The 22850-nt window shown below is 30.7% G+C and overlaps 1 protein-coding gene across 1 annotated transcript; it reads right to left on the bottom strand.

Moving 5' to 3' along the window:
* Positions 1 to 2506: 2506 nt before the first annotated feature.
* LOC130894157 (eukaryotic translation initiation factor 2-alpha kinase) lies at positions 2507 to 22594 on the bottom strand. The gene is made up of 12 exons (XM_057800774.1): positions 22386 to 22594; positions 22181 to 22301; positions 21846 to 21996; positions 21258 to 21429; positions 20897 to 21203; positions 20166 to 20349; positions 14791 to 15223; positions 12740 to 12880; positions 12048 to 12582; positions 9046 to 9187; positions 2873 to 3066; positions 2507 to 2798 (listed from the first exon to the last, which is right to left on the bottom strand). Exons 1-12 carry the CDS (start codon positions 22481 to 22483, stop codon positions 2652 to 2654), a joined length of 2625 nt encoding a protein of 874 aa, XP_057656757.1. The 5' UTR covers positions 22484 to 22594; the 3' UTR covers positions 2507 to 2651.
* Positions 22595 to 22850: the final 256 nt, after the last annotated feature.

Here is a 22850-nt window from a genome sequence, read left to right on the forward strand (position 1 = left end):
TAATTAAATGATTTTATACTTTTCTATCTTTATGTTTATTATTAAGATAGTGTTTGGTAGCAACCGGGTAGTTAATTGCATTTCTCTGTAGTTGTCACTGAACTATTGGTGCTATAAATGGTAACTGATTCCTTAGCGATAGTGCATTACTCTGTAAGATAAAATATTTTTATTCTTAACAACGATATACTATAGCAGTAAATTATTAACCAAAGCTGGCAAAATTGAGTTGAAATACCAAGTAAAACATTGGTACACATGTATGGACTATGTACTCTTTGCTAATCATGTCAACCCTGCCCAAGTAAAATCTTTTGACTATCATTTTGGACGCTGCAGAAAGCAATTTCACCAATTTCAATTGTCATCTCAGCACGTTCTACACGTAAAATAATGAAATAAATTTTACAAAAAAACTAATAAGAGTTGATCTGATCTTTAACAACACATGAGACTCCCTACTTGTCAGGAGAATACAAACAGGACCACATCCGTGGAATGCGGTCAGGAACCAAAGACGTTCATTCAGTCAATCGTCCCGGACTAAGTAGTTCCACGAGTCAAACTTTGACGTTAAATCCCAATTAAAATTTTAAACCCCGATAAAGATCCTATGTCCAAAACTAGGTCCCTTCCTTTTTAACGAAGGGAACTTATATCTACTTCTTCTTGGATGTCAATTAACACTTTAATATTCCAAAAAATTTGAATTCGGCGGAAGGCTCCTTTAGGCCGACTAAATCCCGCTTTTCAAAAATCTCTGGAGAAATTGATCTTAGCGCTACCACAGTCGCTGACCAAAAAGAACAAGGTAACTACCTCGCCAATTGTCAAATTCTCAATCGGAAATATAGAATTTGGAGCCAAATTTAAAAATTTATAATCAAATCCCTAATGAAAAATTCCACATCGGTTGACAGTCAAAAGTAAAATATGAATGAAGTTAGCAGTAGACTTCTTGAGCAAAATCGGGTCACAGGTCATGACGACAATCTAGCCAGGTGCAACAATAGCTCAATTTCAAAAACACCAGCTAACAAATCACTCCTCAAAACAACCTGTCAACGGACTGAACAACCAAAAATCAATATCCGCAAAATTTCCAAAATACTGCACGAATAATTTAATTCGTGAACAGTTAACTAGATGTGGCTCTAACCTTCTAAGAGGAAGCAACTTGGCTTTTACAAGCAACATAATTCTGCAACCAGTTATACCACGTCTGGCAAATTTCGAATAATGCTTGCCTCCTTTAAACCAAGACTTAACCTCAAAAGAAAATAAACCAAACATTCAAATAGTGTATATAAAAATAGTTCAACAAAAGGACAAATTAAACTTTGCTAAATTACTTAAATTCCAGGAACCCAGTATGTCACAAGTACATACAAAACTACAAAAGAGGTATGAAATATAATATGTAAATATTTCTACTCAAAGATAATATGACAAAATATCTTTACAAATTATTTACAAAAAGAAGTTGGTAGGTTTATATCGCATAATGTTTATAACAACAAAAGTAACGCAAGCTGTGAGCAGTGAAAACGTTACACCGCTATATATTTCAGATGTGGGAACCAAAGAAAAAAAGAACCAAGTTCTAAGTTGATTTTATATTTTTATATTCATGATGAAGGTAATCTATAGACCAATAGATAGAAATATTTCTATCAACGTCAATTTGAATATTGAATTCTATGGGTTTAAACATTTTTAATATGTAATATCAAAAATCACCGGAAATCTTAATTAATTATTTCCCAGATGATGAATACATAAGTATTCGAAAGCTTGGAAAATATATTTAGTCCACTTTGCTGTTCCCTTGCCAATTTCAACTGGTTCCCAGTGATAATTTGGACTTGCAAATAGCATGTGACAGCTGTGATTACTGGCTCTCCACTCCTCTGGTGGACCCAAATGACGAGGAAAGCAATAGCGTGTTTGCATCCTCTGACCATGAAATGAATGGTATACCTCTAGGGATTATGAGTCCATTTTTATATCAACAATATCTGTTGACAGTACAAAAATAATACCTTATGATAGAATACAGATAAGACCATTTGAGCTTCTAGAGAAATGTCTGTGGAAATTAATTATGTAAAATTACTATCACTTGAATCAAATGCTAAAAATCTTAAATAACATATAACTCAGTCATCAAGGCCAATAAAACACTTAAACTTGAAAATATTTTGATTAATGAACAAATGATTATTCATTTTGTAAAACTGTTATACAATGTCAAAGGTAGTTCCTACATTAAATAAAGAGATGCTTTAGAAATGTACGTTTTTTAAATGACAAATTAAATACAATGACAATGTTAAGAAAAACAATAAGAGCAGTCTTTTTTTATTCCTTCAAAATAAAATCTTAAGTGATGATGGTACATAACTAACTATTCTCAAATTATTTATCAAATCCAATTCAATCGTTTTAATTAAAAGGTTTTTCAAGAAAATAAAAATTAACTTATATAGGGTCGCTAAAAATACACTTCCAATAATAACTATTTCTATTATTTAGTAAAACAAAATGAAGTAAATTGATTAATTAGTATAAGTTTCTAAAATAGAACTAAAATGTTTATATATCACAGCTAAATGATATATACAATAGAATATAAGTCTGTCCAAAGAAAATTAACTTTTTTCAAAACTACATAATCTATAATGGTTATCTTCACAATATCCTGAATCTTCTCTATTAAATGGTCTTCTTACTCTAATTCCAATGGTGGTAAGCCTCTTATTTGGATCTTTGCACAGCATATTTTGTAATAGTGCATACTAAAACAGAAACAAACGTTAATTATTTAAAATGAAGCAAGACTAATTCAATATAATTGTAACAGCACATGTACCTCATCTGGAAATTTCTCGGCAAATCCTTTGGGATAAATGCTTTCCTTAACATCGCTCAACAACTTTATTCTTTCCATTTCAGTTGAAAATGGAACTAATAGTTCAAAGAATATCAGTCCTAATGAATAAATATCTACTTTATAATCATAAATTCGGCTTCTAAACTGTTCTGGACTCATATATAATTGGGTACCTATAAAGAAATCCTGACATCACATAGATGAAATAAAATTATTATCCACAGAAAAGCTACTGAAAAGGTTAATGCATTCTCACTGGTAGAAGCATAGAAAAATTACATTTTCTATCGACGCTGTTAAGGTAGTATATATATATATATATATATATATATATATATATATATATATATATATATATATATATATAAAATATACTTGACACCTCTTACATTATTTTGAATTTTAATAATTCGAAATTGTTTGCCAATCTTTAAAGGAGAAAACAACTACTTTCCTAGCTAATACTACGACAAATATTGAATTACATCTTCTCTGAAGAACGTGATGTCCATCCATATCCCTAATGGCTGGCAACTACAAGGAGAGAGTTGTCAACGTTGACTATTTTTGACGCATTCGCGTTTCTTCAGAGTGGTGTAACAACCTCTCGTTCGGAGTCTCTAATCCAATAAATGGATCAACATCAGCGATATCAGCGAGCGCTGCAATTTGATTCGTGTAGTTAAACTTTTTCCAGCGAACGCTATTTGGGACCATCCCCACTTCCAACTGTGAACCATTATATTTATGTTATAATAAACAAGTCATGCTTGGTGTAGCACTTTTAATAATAAATATACTCATAAAGTGTAAGCTGGCATCAACAGTTTTTATACATAAATATCAAACTACAAAAGGACTTTTAATACACTATTTTGTATTTTGACCATAATTTCAGTCCACGGTGATGAGTACATACACTGTATGTATAGCTTTAGCAATAAACGGTTACTGTGAAATACCCATAGAACAACTAATCTCATTAAATAATATTTCTATAAAACTTCATTAACCTTTTCATGTTCAACTCCTATCGAAAGTTGATAAAATAAACGGCGAATCATCTTATAATATATTATAGAAAAAAGATACAATAATTTCTCTTACAAAAAATTTTAAAATATTTTATAATGAAAGTCAGGCTTAACTTATACAGTTAAACATCACACCAGAGCAATCGACGACATATCCATTTATTAAAAATCATACATACATATTCTTATCATTTGAAGCAAGGAATTCAACATCAGAATCTCGTCCCCAAACGAATGGATGTTAGTAGAAATAATAAATTCGGTTTAGTGATTACTGAAAACTAAACTAACATAGTATCAAAAACAAATATCCCCTTCCTCGCCTTGACAAAATTATCAACAATCTTGGTCGAAGTAGTTATTTGTATCACGTTTTTATTAGCTCGCTTTGGTGTCTGTTTGTTTGGTTCATTTGATATTGTTATTTGAGGCACTTAAGGTCAGATTGAGTTGAAACTTACAGAGCCTTCTGATACATAAATTTTAAATGTGGAAAGTTAGCATTTGAAAATGTAATTTAGAAAACCATTATGTTTATATCTGCAAACAAAAACATTAAATCAAAAACAGAATAAAAATCATGAAATTAGTTGTGAATAGGTGAAGTGAATTGAGGCTATGAAAAGACAAGTGGACTAACTCACAAAATTGTAGTTTTTTTATACCATTTGAATTTTGAAACCCATATCTATCAACAGTAAAGTGGACTAAGTCACTTTTTAAAAGAGACCGCTAGATGGTAGTGCTATCGTTTTGCTTTTTCGCAATTCACATATTCATTAAAAAGCATAGTGGAGTATCCCCGCTTAGTCCATTGTGCCGCAGTCAGCAAAGTGGTAAACGTGATAGAAGCGTGTGTTTATTTTCATGAAAAAGAATGAAAATAATAATTTATTGGCTATGAGGCTATTATGTGTTTAATTTTTGAGGTTATTTTTATTTTATTTATTGAGTACAAACATTATTATAATTAATACTATCCTAAAAGTAAAATGGCGCAGAGCGAAAAGTATGCAAAAAATTTTTTGTTTATCAGGTTTGTATTTTTTATGTTTCAATTCAGAAATATTTTAATAAATATGTTAACCTCGAATTTCTCCTCATGTTTCAATTTTTTCAGGTTTCTGCTGGAAAAATCGAAAAGAAGAATAAATCAGCGGGAGCACATGCGCCTCAGTACCGTCGGGGCAAACATATTCCAAGTAATAAGACACCCATTGCGAAAACAAAAGAAGTAAAGTCTTTATTGAAAAATTTCCATGTTACGAGTCTCATTATTCACGTGAGAAAAGCAATCATAGAAAATATCTAACACCGAACTTAAGCATAGGAAAGATGTTTGAGCTGTATAAAGCTGAAACAATGGATCTTGATACATATGCTATTTTCAGATGAATCTTCAATACAGAGTTCAACTTACACCTTCATCCATCTATTTCTGACTCATGTCGAACGTGTGACTTTTTCAATATCAAAATAAGGGCATCCAATCAAGAGCAGAAAAAACAACTTGAAAAGGATCTAGAATTTCATCCGAGGAAGGCCAAAGCAGCAAGGGATGGCCTGAAGCATGATATTCAACGTGTAAAAAATGGTGAAGTTTCTGTTATATGTTTCGATTGGACGTATTGTTTCAACGTTCATGATATGGGTACTGATAATTCCTATGTTTATTTGGGACGAAACCGTCGCATCTCGGGGATGCATTAAATTAAGAATTTTCCAACATCAAGAAAAATAATCATGTATTCCGATCAGTGCGGGGGCCAGCACCGTAATGTAAAACTCTCGCTGCTCTGTAATTTCATTACGGCATCTCCAGATTTTAATGTGGATGAAATTGATCATAAATTCCTGGTGAGTGGCCATTCCTATCTTCTTTGCGATCAAGACTTTGGTATAATCGAAAAAGAGAAAAAATTTCATCCACACATTTTTATACCTTTAGATTGGATTTCGGTCAGAGAAAATGCTAGGAAGAAAAATCTATTTAAGGTAATTCAAATGACTTCATCTGACTTTGTGTCGACTAAATCACTGGAAAGTAACATTACGAACAGAAAACAGTCGGAGACAAAAACCAAGGAGGAATGGCTTAAAACGGTTTAACAAAGGATCTCCTGAAAAATTCAATATAAATATTCGAACAATGAATATATTAGTCTTGAAACTGTCGATATACGTAAACGAGGATCACGTTCGACAGAACTTATTACACTTCCACTACTGTACCCCAAGGGTAATGTAATAAATGAGGCCAAAAAGAAAATTTGCTTCAACTAATTGAATTTATTCCACCCGTACATCATGACTTCTACAGAAACATGAAAGCATCTGCACAGGCGACAGGTGGAGAGTTACTAGAGGAACAAGATTAAGATTAATGTAGATACTATAGGTTGAAATAAATAAGTTTATAATTTTTTTTGTTATTTTCGCTAATTTTAAGTGCAGTAATAAAATAAATACAAAAAATTTAATATTTTACTACTACTATTCGGAAAAAAAAACAGAATCATATAGAACAATGTGAACTAATCCACACAATCATCAGAGAGCAAAATGAACTAATCCACATTAAAATCTAAGATTGAAATCATAACTTTATTATGTTGTCAATTTTTGGTTATATTCAGTCACTTTTTACATAGTAAAGCGAATTGGAACAAAAAAACCATTACAGCCAATTATCTCCAGTATGCAAATTTGGGGTTTGTTCACTTGGCTTTTCATAGCCTCAATTGAAATCACTTAAACTATAAAGGAGTAAAATAATAATATAATAATTTTTTTAAGAGAAAATAAAAAACAGGTATGACGTCTAAAAAGAAAATAAATCTTTTTTTGAATTTCAAGAAACTTTCACAATCCCTTCACAAATATGAAATTTTATATTATATCTGCAAATGTATCAAAAAACTTCGAGTAAGAGAAATTTAGTCAAAAAATTAAGAAGATAAAAATTTATTATATAAATTCATTCAGGTTTATTAACCCTACACAAAATTGATCCCCATAAGAATGTTCAGGGTACAAATAGCATTTATATCATCATACAATAAACAGGTGCACACCCAACGATCACGACAATTTTATTTGTTCTAACCCAACTGATGTCAACTGGGCGTCTGAATCTGAACTACTAATATTACATCTTTTATAAAATACTGAAAAATCAATTTTTATCCACAGAGCATAATTTAAATTATTTGACTGCTATTTTAGAACTAATTAATTTTCAAATTTATGTTTTGTTTATAATATAAATAAAATGGCATATTACCAAGATACAATATCAGAAAAGTTGACTATTATAAACAAAAAGTAAATTTTGAAAATTTATTAGTTATAATAATCTTATTAGGTATAATCTTATTAGGTTGAATATATATATATATATATATATATATATATATATATATATATATATATATATATATATATATATATATATATATATATATATATAGGGTGATAAAATCAAAACTCAAAATTCCCTAGCAATATCTCTAATAGGTAACTTCAATAAGAGTATTTAACAAATAAACCATAATCAATTCATAGTACAACGCAAATTGGAAACAAACGATTCATATATAGGAAATCATTCTAATTTTGGGACTAATTCCTGCATAAGGGATGCAATCTTTCAAATCTTATACTTGTACGAAATGCTTGATTCAATATTCCAATATACAGAAAATCAGTATTATTTGCAAAAGCTGGGATCATGCACCCTAGTATAATAAAACCTAGTGAATTGTTTTTTGGAAAAATTATACAGTAATGTCAATAAATATCGAATGCCTATAAAACTAAAAATAAACAATATCCCTATTTTAAAAAAATTATTATTACATAATGTACATACATATATAGTTTGAATGTACCTGTAACATATCCTGTTGATTTCGAGCTGTATCATTTGTATCCAACACCATAGTGAGAATCAGCTAAAGGTTATCATTCCTCAAAATAAGTTTCTATTAAAAAATGAACTGTACTACAAACTTTTGGATGAACCATGCGTAAAATTAGCTAGACAAGAATATATGTGCCAAGAAGTGAACCTAAAACAACTTAACTTCAACAGTCCTTTCGAAGTTCAACTTCTAAATCTCAAAACCTCTTCCGCTTGCCGTCAGATGCCCCTAAGTAACTCTCAAATATTATCCAAAAGACATAAAGAATCGAATCAGTGGATTGTCGTTCTTCCCAAGAAAACGAACATCAGCTTTTATCAATAAGAATAAATCCTCAGCTACATTGGCACTTACAGATTCCGAAGCTATAATAAATAATGGCCAACCCATTTTTATTCCAGGATGTAAATACCCAATCATGACTACGTACATTAACAAAAATCCCAATTTTAGCCTTCCAGAAATAAACCTATTTGACCTCAGTACCCTCCGAGAAAGAATCATCAGAAGCAATCTAATTTTTAATACTTATACACCTCCTTCTTTTTCAAAAACTTGGACAATAATAATTTATTTCCTCCTAATCCTTTTATGTTTATACTGGGCCCTTAAAATAATCCGATGGAAGAAACCAATCCAAGAAAACCAGTCCGAAGATGTCCAGTCCCTTTCCTTAGCTGCACCCCAAGCAAGCTGAAACTTCAGGAGGGAGGAATTATGGCATCCATTTTCCTGAAGACCATATAGAAGAAGCTGACAACACTATAAAATTTCGCTTATCATAGTAATTCACATTATGTAGAACACGTCAGGCAGTTAGTTAGTTAGCGAGTAGTCACATAGTTAAACATAAATTTTATTGTCGGGAGTTTTCTGAGTGTAAAAAGTAATAAATAAATTCTTTTAAATTGTGTTTATCTACCTTCGAAATTTTATTATGAAATAGAACTGCTATTTGCTCAATTGATAAATTATTTTATATGAGTTGTAATTTGATGCTTTTTTATTAATAGTATGATACATCTACCATTGGCATCAGCATGGCGATCAATAAGATAGTTGTGCAAGAAACTAAAATAGGACTGGACTTGTAATTGCAATTGGTAACACAAATGTTTTTAAAATATAAAGTGTGACAACAATTGACAATAAATGTGTCCAATATTACTTAAACATAAATGATTGATATACATACCAACTTCCACTGTATGACCTTTATATGATGATGGTGTCCCCTTTTTAATCAGCTCTAAATCAAAAGCGTCCTCTATATCTTTAACCAAACCAAAATCGCCAACTTTGATTTGTCCATCCAAAGAAAAGAATATATTGCTCGGCTAAAAAATGTTCTTTTAGAATTTTAAGACAAGTGACGGTTAGACGAATCGGTTTAATAACTTTTAATCTTTGAAAATTAGAGCAAAAAATTTCTTAGTGAAAGTGGCTTAAGAGAAATGGCCGGTAATAGATTGCTCACTATTGATTTTGAAGTAAACAGACTTATTATTGTGTGATTGTGGCAATAAAATACCAAAGTAATATATATTCTAGTTTAGTAATAAAATTTCATATGTATATATATATATATATATATATATATATATATATATATATATATATATAAATATTTATGTATACAGGGTGATTCATTCTCTGAATTGTAGATTCTAGACCTCAAACTATGATGATTCTGCTCAACATGCCTTATGCAAATATTGCTAGTTTCCGAGATACGGGGTATTCAAAGTTTAAATTTAAATTTTGATTTTCGCAATAATTTTTTATGTTTTCACAATTTCTCTTTGAAAATTGGCAATTTTACGTTTTTTGGCATGAGGAATCATATTTTGCACTCTGATTAAACATTGTTAATAGAGGGCGCTAGTTACACTTTTTTGTGTTAATTAAATCAAAGTAAACTTTTTTTGGGCTAAACTTACAACTAAAATAATAAAAAAATATTAAAAAGCGTTAAATTCTACAAAAAAATTACTCTTCTTTGATTCATGTAACTCAATCGGTATCGAGTTATTTGCTTCTAAAAAGTTCAATAAATTTTAATTTTTTCATAAAAAAATTTATTATTTCTTAAATATGTAACAATAACAAATTTGTAAACGAAAATAAAAATCTTCAAAGCAAATGCTCAAAATGCTCACCATTTACTTCAATACACTTTATGATCCGCTTTCGTAAAGATCTCTTAATATCAAAATCACATTCGTGAATTAAGCCAATTACAAACTGTACCGAAATCTTTATAACTGCTTATGTAAAACGGTGTCTTTACGCTCTAAAGCTGAGCACGGTGCTACAAAAAAAATCACTACCGATGAAGATGAAATTTTAATTTATGTTACGGAGAATCCAGATATCAGTACTCGCCAATTAAGTCTGCAAACAGGTTTAAGCCAATCATCTATTTTTAGAATACTGAAGAGGGAAAAATTGCATCTATATCCTTACACTCCTGTTCAGAATTTATTACCTCAAGATTTACCTAAGCGTCTACAATTTGCCCATTTTTTGCAAGATAAACAAAATGTTAACCCAGATTTTCTGGATACAAATCTTTTTACTGATGAGGTAACATTTACCAGAAAAGGAATATTTAATTATAAAAATAATCATTTGGGGGATTCTGAAAATCCACATGCTATGAGGGAAACACATTTTCAGCACGAGTTTGAGGTTAACATTTGGTGTGGTGTAATAGGTGGGTATTTAATAGGTCCTTTTGAACTGCCAACCAATTTAAATGGACCTCTTTATTTAGATTTTCTTCAAGAACATTTACACGAATTACTAGAGGATATACCTCTCGCTTTAAGACAAAATATGTGATTTTTGCACGTCGGAGCACCACCACATTATTCTTTACAAGTTCGTCAATACTTGAACGAACAGTTTCCGCATCGATAGATTGGTTTTGGAAGTGAGTTTGCTTGGCCACCAAGAGGCCCTGATTTAAATCCTTTGGATTTCTCAATTTTGTCGCAAATAAAGGCATTAGTTAGTTAGTTATAAAAAATTACTTTTCTTCCACAACTGCGATGGAAAATAGAAGAACCCGCGGATGTAATTAAAAATAATAGACAAGGATTATTTGATATTAAGAGATCTTTACGAAAGCGGATCATAAAGTGTATTGAAGTAAATGGTGGGCATTTTGAGCATTTGGTTTGAAGATTTTTATTTTCGTTTACAAATTTGTTATTGTTACATATTTAAGGAATAATAAATTTTTTTATGAAAAAATTAAAATTTATTGAACTTTTTAGAAGCAAATAACTCGATACCGATTGAGTTACACGAATCAAAGAAGAGTAATTTTTTTTGTAGAATTTAACGCTTTTTATTATTTTTTTATTATTATAGTTGTAAGCAATATTTGCATAAGGCATGTTGAGCAGAATCATCATATTTTGAGGTCTAGAATCTACAGTTCAGAGATTGATCATTCTTAATGAATCACCCTGTATGCGGTAACTTATTGGGAACGTGGCAATGAAACACCAAAGTGGACTAACTTTAATATATTTTCCGAGCTTTTGAATACTTCTGTATTCAACGTCTGGGACTGAAATTATGGTCATGATACAATTCAAAACCACATTAATGATTGTAAGTAAAATTTTATTATAGTTATACATTTATACATATTTCTTATATTGTATTTGGCCATAATTTCAGCCCCAGACGATGAATACATTCGAAAGCTGGGAAAACATATTAAAGTTAGTCCACAATATCAATAATTTCATTATTTATAACATATAAAATATTTACCTGTATACCTAAGATAATTCAAATACTAGATAAGTAGGGTAGATTTTCTAATAATAAATGATATATCATTATAAAATAAGTAATTTCATAATCTTGGAATAATAAAAATAATTTTCAAAGTCAAATGTCAATTAACATAACCTTATAACCTAAAAAGGAAGAAGTGATATTTTCCTATCTTTCACCAGTTGTCAGAATTTTTACAGATTTGTTATATAATGATTTCAAACAAAATGAATAAAATGAGTTATGTCGATATCTATAAATAAACTTTTGCTTAGTAACAGTAGTAACACAAGGGATAATTAAGAGAGTTTATTGCTACTCAGCTCATTGCTACTTAGCTCATTATTACTTAACTTATAAACTATTCTTTATGAAATAATTTACATAATTGTGATGTCCTACCTTTAAATCTCTGTGTATGAGACCTCTTAAATGGACATACTCAACAGCATCTAATATTTGAGAAAATATATCAATAACGAAATTATAATCTCTCTCTTGATGATCAGTCAGCCATTCTTTTAAGCTCTCTTTTTTACATAGCTGCATCTGAATATATAAAAATACTGGTGGGTCATTGTTAAATGTGATTAATTTTTTCTGCGAAGCATTCCAAGAATGATGTTTGCTCTCAAGTACCTTCCTGTCAATTTTTTTGGTTGGGTGCCCTGCATGAGAAACTTCATTTGTTCTTTGCATTGAAACTTCCTTCTGGCTTAAAACATCTATTATAGAATTGGAATTATTTTTACTGTCATGTTCATTTTCAAACACAATAAAAGAATCAGCATCATCATCATTATTGCTTGTGACTATATTGCATAAATCAGGGTCAAAATTACTAGAAGAGATTTCATCTATACTTATTGAAATTGATTTACAACGTCTAACTTTTGATTCGGCTGTATTGTTCATAGAAGATTCGTTTAATTTATCACTACAATATAATAAAATATTAAATATATACAAATTCCAAGAAAATTTACTTGTAGAGAACATAAGTTACACTATTTAACGGATATTTTGACTATGGTTGCTAGTCATCCTCAGATTATTCTGTAACTTGTGTTCCTTATAGAAATAAGAAAAATTACCCTAGCCATTTTCTATCATATTCTTGCTGCCAAGCTAATGGTGGACTCTCAACCCATGAACAAAAATATCTAACAATATTTTGATGTTCCAATTTCGCCAAAGCTTTAACTTCGCGCATTACTCTATCTCTATCTTTTTCTCTAAAAAAAGAATCCTTACTTAAATACCATAAAAAATTAATTATTTATAGTCTCAAATGGCTAGTGATATTCAAACAAGAACTTAAGCCTGTATTCAATTTTTAATGGTGACTAGCTGGATAAGCAGGCAAACTTGCTGAGTTTCTTAAGCAGTTGTTCACTACTCCACATGTAATGAAAATTTCATATGGTAGGAAAACGGAATATCTAGAAATTCTGTCAAACTATCACTAAAACATCTCTAGAACTGAACGTCATAAAGAAATCGTCGTATCACTCCACAAACTATTTAATGATTCTGTACTGTTTCTTTAAAAAACTCTCGAATAATATCAACATTTTTAAAAGTATGTTAATATAGCACTATCGTGTCTATCATATTGACAAATTAGCAGTTTTAATTATTGAAAATATCATTCTGACCCAACGGTTGAAATTGAAAATATCACCCAGCAATATAACAGTGTCACAGGATAGTGAACAAAATCAAGCAGAGCTTAAAAGATGAAGAATTCTGTGATGTACTGGGAAAAAATGAGACAACACCATCTAAATCTAAAAAAAAAATAATTTTTGAATTATATGTGGAAGGATAACACTTTTGATTAAAATTTGACGAAGAACTGCACTAATACAATAAAATTGCTTATAAAATTCGAATTAATATCAATGAACAAGCCAAATTATGTTGACCATAAGTTAAGAATAACATATTAACCTAACCAAAACAACATAAAATCAAAGGACAATATTAATTCATAAAACTATAATACATTTGTGTCGTCAGATGGTAAAGAAGTATGGGGCGGAGTAAAATGTAAACCACAAAAACACACTGGTCCATTCAATTCAAATAATTTTAGTGGGTCTGAAACCAAACAAAATGAGTGAGGTAATACCCTACATAAATGATATCAGAACCAGTTGAACTAGATATTCAATGTGGTCCATATGTATGGAATAAATTCAATTTTAGCGTTATTATGTACTATGTGAAAAAACCTGAAATAGGTCGATTTTTATTCTCAAATTGACAATATACAGTATGTTAATATTATCTCCCTCCAGCACCCCTTTGAATTATATGCAGCCCCTTTTTTGATTAACTTCTTAGTGCCTACAATACAAAGACTTTTTCCTAATGATAATCATCCAAATGAAATAGATCGATCTATTTAGTACCAACAATTAGAAATTATTTAAACGAGGTTTTTCCCAATAGGAGATTGGAAGACGTGGAACAATGGAATGACCTGATTTGACTCCTCTAGATTACTTCTTGTGGGGCTATCTTAAGGATATTTTAATAGTCCAAACAATATTGCTGATTTTAAAGTTAAGATAACGGAAGAAATTAACAAAATAACCTCTGAGGTCAAACAAAATGTTGTATAAGAATTCCAAAATCGCCTCAGTTATTGTCAAGAAGTGAAAGGTACATTGAAAAATGCATTCTAAATATTATGCGACTTTATTATATCCATTTTACGTTAAGTTTTGTGATAACATTATCAAAATTTTACATCTTAAAAATTAATTTTCTCAGTTAAGATTGCACCAAATTTAAAAAACTTTATATTGCTGGACATAGGCCTGAAATCCCTTTCCAATAAGTTGTGAATTGTCAATTTGAGAATAAAAAATGACAAGACAACATAGTACATAATAACGCTAAAATTGAAATTATTCAATACATATGGACAGCATAGGTAACACTATGCAAATACTTAAATTAGCTGATAAAAACAACTTGTTGAATATTCCCCTGGAAGAAATATAATCTGTCGATTCAAGCAACAACTATAAGATTTACTTTTGAAAAAAATATAGAAAATCTTGCAAATTTACAAATGATTTTAATAAGAGAATATTTTGGATTAATTTAAAAAAATTGATCAAAAATAACTCACTTGTTAGGTAAAGTAATCCTTTTGATGGCATACGAGCATTCATCAAATTTATGTTTAACTTCAAACACTACCCCAAAACCTCCTTTACCCAAGCATCTAAGGGTGTCATATTCATTAACATATCTTGAGCTGAAATCTCCTTCTCTCTCTGAAGTTCTTTGCTGACTAGAAACATGCTGGGGTTCTATAGGTTTTTCAATTATTATAACTTCTTTATCATTTTTGATTTGGAGACGAAATAAAAACAAACATATGCAAAGTGTTACTATCATGAGAATTAATTCTCTCCAATACGAGGCCAAAAAGTAATACAAGGACTTCATTTTTGCTTTAACTGTGGACGGTACAGTGTTATTTTTTGTCATTTTGGTGTTGTTGTTTGTACATCCCATACTATTTAAATCTGACTCTGAATATAAGTAAAATCCTTGCCCTAAAAATAGTTGAATATAAGACAATAAACAATGGCTACACTCGGCGACTGGTGAAAATAACTTTGTGAAAACTAGTTTATCATAAAACAAAATCATTTGTCTGTTTATGGAATTACGTGGTTCTTCTTCTGCATCTTCACAAATTGTCATTATACATTTCAAGAGCTGATAGTACATCAAAAAATAAAGGTACCAATACACTTTTTTCTATAACTGAATAATAAGGGAAATACACATTGTGAGAATTCTTATGACATTTGAAATTTTCAATTGTTCGAAAAAATGTTGATATTTATGAAATATTACCAACTCTAGTTTGTATAAATTTTTGAAATATTTTCAAATGATTGAAAATTGAAAAAATGTGATAGGTAGATATTCATAGATGATAGTTAATTAGAATAATTTATTTTAATCAGCTCCAAATAATGAACTCAAAATAAAAAACGTACTATGACATAGTGTGACAATTTGCAGGGTCAAAAGCTTTTGTGACGTCACATATTAAAATTAGCATTATCATTATGAGATTATTTCTCAAGCAGCAAGATTTAACTTCTAATGCAAGAGGAGCACTCAAATTTTTTTTTTAAATTCTAATATAAGAAACTAAGCTAAGTCAGTTAGACATTTTAATTTAGAATGTTATAAAATAGTCTGTAACTACATCTTCCTGTGTTTGTTTATTCGGTTTTTTTTATCAATATTTATGCAGTTTTGTAATTGTTCTGTAGTTTTTGAAATATTTCGTGAATAGTATGAATACTATATGTTTCATAATACATTGTAACTATTGATTACAGAAAGAGACCATTTCAGAAAAAGATGTTATAACAGAATTGAATGAATGTCAATCACCTCAAATAGTACCTAAACCAACACATAGCAGCTGCTCTAAAGCAAGGGTCTCGAAACTTTCCAGCTTTAGGGTCATACTGATTACTCCAGGGCCAAAACCATATTATCATTGTTGCCGGTGGTAAAAAGTGAAATAGTCCACTGATGAAAAAAAAAGTCCGAAAAAGTACGCAACGTTTAAAAAAGGCTACAAATCGGACTAAAGTCCGCAAAACGGCAACACTATATATTATTAATTTTCCTGTTATTACCTGTAATTTCTAGATAAGTCGTAGAGTACGAGCCATGAGGAGTAACGTGACACGACATCTGGTGGGCACAAGCGGAAATAGGTAGTATCTTCTATCGCTAACAGATGGCGTTAATAGCACGTACAGAATAATCTCGTTAGTTCGAGAAAGTTCTGGTGTCTTCCACTCACTTCTAGATGGCAGTAATTGGAATATATAAGAAGACTAGTGGCGCAACCACAAGTCAGTTCCTATGACATTGTTGTGAAATAAAATAGTGCGTACCTCCTTAAAACGTGTTGTGCGTGTTTAAGTTTAAGACATCTTTGTAACAGTATTTTGATTTGAATTGTTGTTTTTGTGTGTGATTTAGTAGTATGGAAAAGAAGCGAAAAATTGATGGTGAATGTAGAAAATTCAACGATCAGTGGAACATTCAGTATTTCGTAATTGAGTCCAGTAACAAGGCGCTATGTTTGATTTGCAATGAAATCATAGCAAAGAATATAACATTAAACGTCATTATGTAACAAAACATTTTCAAAATTGCTCAAAATATACAGGAAGTTTGCGGACAGAAAAATTCGAAGCTATGAAGCGCGGATTGAAATCGCAGCAATCTTCATTTACAAAACTCAAAACTGAACAAGAGGCTGCAACTCGTGCCAGCTTTCGTGTGGCTCTTGAAATTGCAAAACGTGGAAAACCATTCACCGATGGAGAAATGATCAAAGAATGCATAATTGCAGTAGCCGAAGAAATGTGCCCTGAAAAGATAAATTTATTAAAAACTGTCAGTATATCAACGAACACTGTGGCTCGAAGGGTAGAAAACATCGCTGAAAATATATCCTATCAACTGTTCGACAAAAGTGGACATGTTGAGTGGTTTTCTTTGGCCATGGATGAGTCAAGGGATGTGTCAGATACTGCTCAGGTGTTGATTTATATTTGAGGAGTAGACAAAAAGCTATGAAGAACTTCTTGATATGTATAGTATTCATGGCACAACTACTGGTACAGATATTTTTAAAGGAGTTGAAATGGCCATTAATCAAAAGAACCTTCGATGGAAAAACGTGAAATGTATTACAACTGATGGAGGCAAAAACATGAGTGGGAAAGATAAAGGAGTAGTCGCTCTTGTGTCAAAGGCTGTAGAAAATGACGGTAGTTCAAAACTATTAGTCTTACATTGTACCATTCATCAACAGTCTTTGTGCGGAAAATGTTTGGATATGTCTGAAGTTCTGAAACCAGCCATATCAACTGTTAATTTTATCAGATCTTTTGGGTTGAATCACCGACAATTCCGACAGTTTATTGAAGATTTTGGAGAAAATGACCTACCTTATACTGCCGTACGTTGGCTTAGTTGTGGGAAAGTCTTTCAGCGCTTTTTTGAACTTCGAGCAGAGATCGAAATTTTTTTGAACGAAAAGCATCGCCCTCTTACTGAATTACAAAACAACGCATGGCTGTGAAGTTAGCATTTTATGCTGATTTGACAAAACATTTGAACGAACTGAATTTGAGATTGTAAGGAGAAAACCAGCATCTTCCTGTTTTATATACTAATATCAAATCATTCCGGAAGAAATTGATACTGTTTCAATCACAACTACGAAGTAAATGTTTTTCACATTTTAAAACATGTGAAATATTCAGCCACACCACTGAGACTGAGTTTCCTATCGATTTTGCAATGGAAACTTTGAATGCTTTGAAAATAAATTTTGATACTCGTTTCTCGGACTTTGATGCCATTGCGAATCAAATCCTTTTGATACTGACATTGAAACCCTAGCCCCGGAACTTCAAATGGAAATTATTGATCTACAGTGCAGTGATATAATTAAGAACAAATATCAAAACTCATCTTTGTTGGAATTTTATAAGAGTCTTCCACTGACACAATTTGATAATTTGCATAAATTTGCTCGTGGGCTGTTTTCTGTTTTTGCTACTACTTATTTGTGTGAGAAGACCTGAAAACCTTCTCCAAAATGAAGTACACAAAAAATGTTTGCAGATCTAAATTAACTGTAAAGCATCTTAAATCTCTTTTAATAATTGGTATAAATAAAATTAGTCCACAACTATTAGCTATTGTCAGTGGAAAATCTCAATTACATAAATCTCATTAGTATTTCATATGTCTTTATGCTTGTTATAAGTTGTTTTTATTTAAAATGTATAAAATGTTAATTGGATTCATTTCAATAATTTGTTAGTTATTATATACTGAAGTTAAATTTTCTGTATATTATACATGTCTTTATTCATTACAATTCTGTGTTTCTTTATCCAACTTATCACAAAAACAATAAGCCTACAACATTGTTATGAGTAGTTAGCTCATGACCATATCAATGTAGATGTCATATTAATAATTATGCAACATAAAATAAGAATATTTCAGTAAACTAAATTTAATTTGCTATAGAAAATATGTTCTCTAAAACGAGTTTTCAAGTATGGTAGCTCTCCGTGGGCCGGACAAAATCTGTCTGCGGGCCGTAGTTTGGAGACCCCTGCTCTAAAGGATCGAAATACTGTCGGCCTAGAGTTGAAGAAAATTATTCCTGTTCACTCGAAGTAACAAAGTCAATTTTTGGTGGTCCAGCTAATGATCCACGCCGTACGTTATAAGTATTGTATGTAAGTATCTAAGTATTGTAAAACATTAGACGACTTGAAAGCTGAACTATTCAAACAAGGCAAATACTATCAGTCAGTCAGGATTGTATTTTAGAAGTGTTCCCAAGCGAGTTAATATGGAATAAGCTTAAAGACACGTCGGATCTGTTCCAATCAAGATTCATTACATTCAAAATATAGAGATGGCAAATTTTGCACCGAAATCTTGAATCGGTGGCTTGAATTTTTGGTCCGGACCAAGTTTTTTAATCGATACATGATGAAGTACTTTTAAGTATTACAACAGCTAACGCTTATATAAACATATTCCATCTGTCTATGCGGGTAGTTTAATAAAAAAAATGGTGAAGGTCGTGTGCTGTGGCGTACTTTGGGCCTACATATACTGCAATTCGTAGTGAGAAACATCCAGCTTCCAATGCATACATTCACACCAGCGAAAATCATAAGCTTCCTGAATTACCGACTTTTAAAAAGGTTCTTGTTTTTATTTCCATATGCGATGGTGAATGAAAATCCAGGGTAAGAGTGGGTCATAATTTCAGCTTTGAAATATTGTGGAGATTATGATTTAGATGCATTTTTCTTATCTAAAAAGGTGCCAGAAAGGACTGCATTTAACAGAGATAGGTCACATCTTGATTTAAATAATCGAATTACCGATTTGAATAAAGAAAAACAAACTTTAGAAGTGCGGGAAATGTATTAGCTGATAGTTCAAGCTATGATCAAAAATAATTTTACTTGGCTTGCTAAGTCCGTACGTAAGTTACTATATTTCTTACTAATAGTACAATGGGAGACTCTCTACATATAAACCAACACCACGTTATGTAGTCACAGAAAGTACTGACAACGAGGCTAAGTTTGCTCCTTTATTACTAAAGTGATCAGTAGATCTCCGAGCATCATCTCATATGAAACAAGTTTCATACTACAGTTATTGTTTTATAGTCGAATCATACATGTTTGAAAGGTCGTGTAGCATATGTGGGCATTCCTAATACAAAGACCCTAATGAAGACAAACAAGCACATAAAAAATAAGAGATGTTACCTATCGTATTTTTAAATACATGCATGAATTTAAAAAATGTGTGACGTCACACCAGGGGTAGGGGGTTTTAAAAATGTGTCCAAAAAGCCCTAGTGTAGGTAATTACACAATATTTTTGTTAAATAAAATAAGTTACCGTTTACATATTCTGATGCATTTAAAACGGAAAGAGCAGTTGAGTCTTCTTCATTATGTACTCTAGATGCCGGAATTGGTTTCCATGGTATCTTAGCAATACTGGTATCTTCAGTTACAGTCACTCTTCTACTTAGTTGACTGCGAATGGCATTTACCATCAACGGCGATTCGCGGATATAAAGCTAAGGGAGAAATATACTTGTAAGTTGACAGGCATTTATTTGTAATATATGAAATCAATACAACATACATATAAATTTTACAATAATAACAGTCTGAAACCAACTTGAGAAACAAAACCAAAAAACTTAATTATCAAACAGGATATGAAAAAATTTGATTTCATTAACATTAACATTTACCAAAAATGATAATTCAAAAGAAGTTGTTGAACTGTGGTAATAAAATACCAAAGTGTACTCTCTCTAATATAGAATCATTTAAATTAATTAATCGAGAATTGTAGTTCTTAATTTTGTATAAAATAATAAATTGGTATAATTCAAAATGACAGTAGATATTAATATCGAGTTTAATGAGTTTGGAGAATTCATTTGAATTTTAAAATTAAAATACGTCATGGTTAAGGATAGGTTTGATTAAGTCGTTATGAATGACGTTTATAGGTTGGTTTAGGTCGTTACTGATAACGTTGAATGTTATCAATATTGCTTAAACAATTTGAGAAAACTATGTCATTTTATTATATTTTTCAAAGACTTTTCTTACTTGCTTCTTATGCATGCCCAAATATATGGATGGAAAAATAGAGCTATCTGGAACAACTTGGGGAGCATTTTTTAAAGAAAACAAATCAATTTCTGACACATCTTTGCCTGAAAATTTCCAGATTCTTACTATTGGAGATGGAAAGACATAGGTCCATAAATGTTCCACATTTTTATGTGTAACATATACTTTCAATTCTCCTTCTGGTACAATGGCAGAAATATTCCAATCAAATAAGTCTGAATTTAGGTTAATGCAACTAATTTTAGACAATTTTATGTTGTGCAGGCCTACACTAAAGTTCCATCTGAAAAATAAATGATTAAAAATAATATATACTTGCAAAATGAAACATGGATACCTTTCATTGCCTGTTCTTGGTTCTATTGCTCTTATTGTATGTGTACTTCTTTCTACCAAAAGTACATCATCTGTATCTGTTTCTTCTAAATTAGAACATTTCACAGCATTACATTCATAATAAAATGTACCAGTACGAAAACCTACTCCATATGTACTAACATCAATACCACCTGTAAATACAAAATAAAGAGTATGCTAGATCAAACTAGTGTGTTTAGTTTCTTCTTCTAAATTTCATATTAATTAAAAAAAATATTGATATATTTAGGTGTTAATAGAGTACAACTTGGTTATCAAAATGCGTGTCAGACAGTGTTGAGTGTTGGTGTAATCAGTGTGTGCAGTATTATCAAGTCCAATTGTAAATTAATTTATGAAGAGAGGTGTTGAAAAACATCTATATAATTCAAATAAAACAAGCAATTCTGAATAGATTTGTGAGGGAAAGTTGTTATTGTATTATTGATAAATAGTTCCTTGGAAATGTGTTAATTTAGCTTGAAAATGTTGGGGTCTTTGAGAGAAATTGTGCATTAAGACCTCATCAGGAGTCAATTAGAATGAGTTTATTTGTTTCCTGTTTTACCTGCAATTACAAGATCATCTGAATACTTAAATGATGACTTGAGGAGCTCTTCTGCAGTGATTGGTATGGGATCTAATGTTGTACCATCAAATTTGTATAATGTACCTGTGAGAGAAGGTATCATACGTATCCATTCTCCATTATTGTTTAGCTGGAAAATACAAGTATTTATCAGATGTAAAATAATAATTCAAAAATGAATGAGTTTTATAAAAAATAAATAATTTTCACTGTAAATAAAAATGTATGACATAGCTGTCAGTGTATTTTAAGAAAGTGAACAATTACAAAATGTTAACTATCATGCAATTTTGAATAATGTTATAAATTCTTACTTCTAGATTATGTATATTTGATAAGAGTAAGGGACCTGGTCCTGTGTCTAATTCCCATAGTAAAGATCCGTTAGAATTTAATGCAGATATTTTTCCATCTAAAGTACTAACTATCAGCAAGCTATAATAGAAACATAATATTTAGATTAAATCATTTACATTTTAAAAAATTATCCACATCAGAAGTTGAATATGGAACACTTACCCTAATTCTATTTCAGAGCAATGTGGTAACGACGGAATGTCTGCATTTAAAGAAAATATACAATTTAAAAAACTAAATGATATTATTAATAATTTCATTTCTGAAAAAATGAGAACAGCATTTCAGGTTAACTCTGTTCAAATGTCAAAATTCGTACACAAACAAGAAATAAATAAATTGACATATTAAGTATACGTCATCGCGTAGTTGACTCAGAGCGAGATAATTGCGTTCCTAAATACTTTAGTTGGATAAAGCGGCCGTATTCATAAAAGTATAAAATATGTGGTATTAATGGAACCATCCTCTTTCAAAATTAAGATTTAAGTAGTTTCGAAAGCGGAAAAATTTTAATTGATATTGATAACACAATTATTGAGAGAAGAGAAATGCTTTATTGTCAAAAACTTGTTATTTGTAGTAGTCAAAAGCTTGTAAAAACTAAAAAAGAAACATAAAAATAAC

This window comes from Diorhabda carinulata, chromosome 1 (genome assembly GCF_026250575.1).
Source record: "Diorhabda carinulata isolate Delta chromosome 1, icDioCari1.1, whole genome shotgun sequence".
Classification (NCBI taxonomy): Eukaryota; Metazoa; Arthropoda; class Insecta; order Coleoptera; family Chrysomelidae; genus Diorhabda; species Diorhabda carinulata.